The sequence below is a fragment of the Grammomys surdaster genome, unplaced genomic scaffold (assembly GCF_004785775.1).
Source record: "Grammomys surdaster isolate TR1022 unplaced genomic scaffold, NIH_TR_1.0 311029, whole genome shotgun sequence".
Lineage (NCBI taxonomy): Eukaryota > Metazoa > Chordata > Mammalia > Rodentia > Muridae > Grammomys > Grammomys surdaster.
Window position 1 is genome coordinate 74,693 of NW_021626166.1, and position 770 is coordinate 75,462.

A 770-nucleotide genomic window follows, 5' to 3' on the forward strand; every position below is an offset into this window, starting at 1 on the left:
AGAGAGAGAGAGAGAGAGAGAGAGAGAGAGAGAGAGAGAGAGAGAGAGGCAAGATGAGAGCACAAATTCAATTCTACACAAGGAACTACAAGCAACTAACAAATTCTGAGAGTGGGAGAAATAGTCTTCCCCAGGAAAGAGAGCAGCAGTCGGTTATACAATACCAAGTGGACAGAGCCTGGAAAACATATACATGAAAGTATTGTACAGACTGAGCAGTTGTATTTAGGAATATATATTCATATATGAATATCCATATAAAACAAGAAAAATGAGCCCATGAATCTAAAAGTGCAGGGAATGTATGAAAAGGTTTGAAGGGAGGAAATGAGTCAATGATATAACTATAATCTCAAAGATAAAAGAAAAATTAAGAAAATGAAGACATTATAGCCAGAGTGGAGAATGGAAAGCTCTCATTTCAAATGGATTGAGAGGAACAGGGTGGTGGGTCCACAGTCACTTACGAAGCCGCAGCCGTCCTCATCCAGGAAAGGGTGGGCCTGCAGCAGAGCATTGACAGCGTCGTTGTACTGTTGAGTGGTGGGATACCTGTTTACCACAGCAGATAAGATAGAGTTCATTTCCAGCAGTCCCCAATTAAGGTGAATCTAAAACGCATACAGGTTTCTAAACTTTCTCTTACTATGGTGTTCTTGTCTGTGTGTGTGTGTGTGATGCGTATGTATTTATAATGTATGTATGCATGTATGTGTATGTATCTATGTGTGTATATGTGTATGTCTGTGTATGTGTCTGTATGTATTATG

The 770-nt window shown here is 39.6% G+C and overlaps 1 protein-coding gene across 1 annotated transcript in view; it reads right to left on the minus strand.

The window, feature by feature from the left end:
• The window catches only part of LOC114616236 (sterile alpha motif domain-containing protein 3-like), a gene marked incomplete at its 5' end in the record, with an annotated part of 27,775 nt that extends 27,223 nt beyond the window's left edge, over window positions 1-552 (minus strand). Inside the window, one exon of the mRNA XM_028761746.1 lies at window positions 468-552. Within this exon, the coding sequence (XP_028617579.1) occupies window positions 468-552 (85 nt within the window). The remainder of the gene's footprint in view (window positions 1-467) is intronic.
• Between the last annotated feature and the right edge of the window lie 218 nt (window positions 553-770).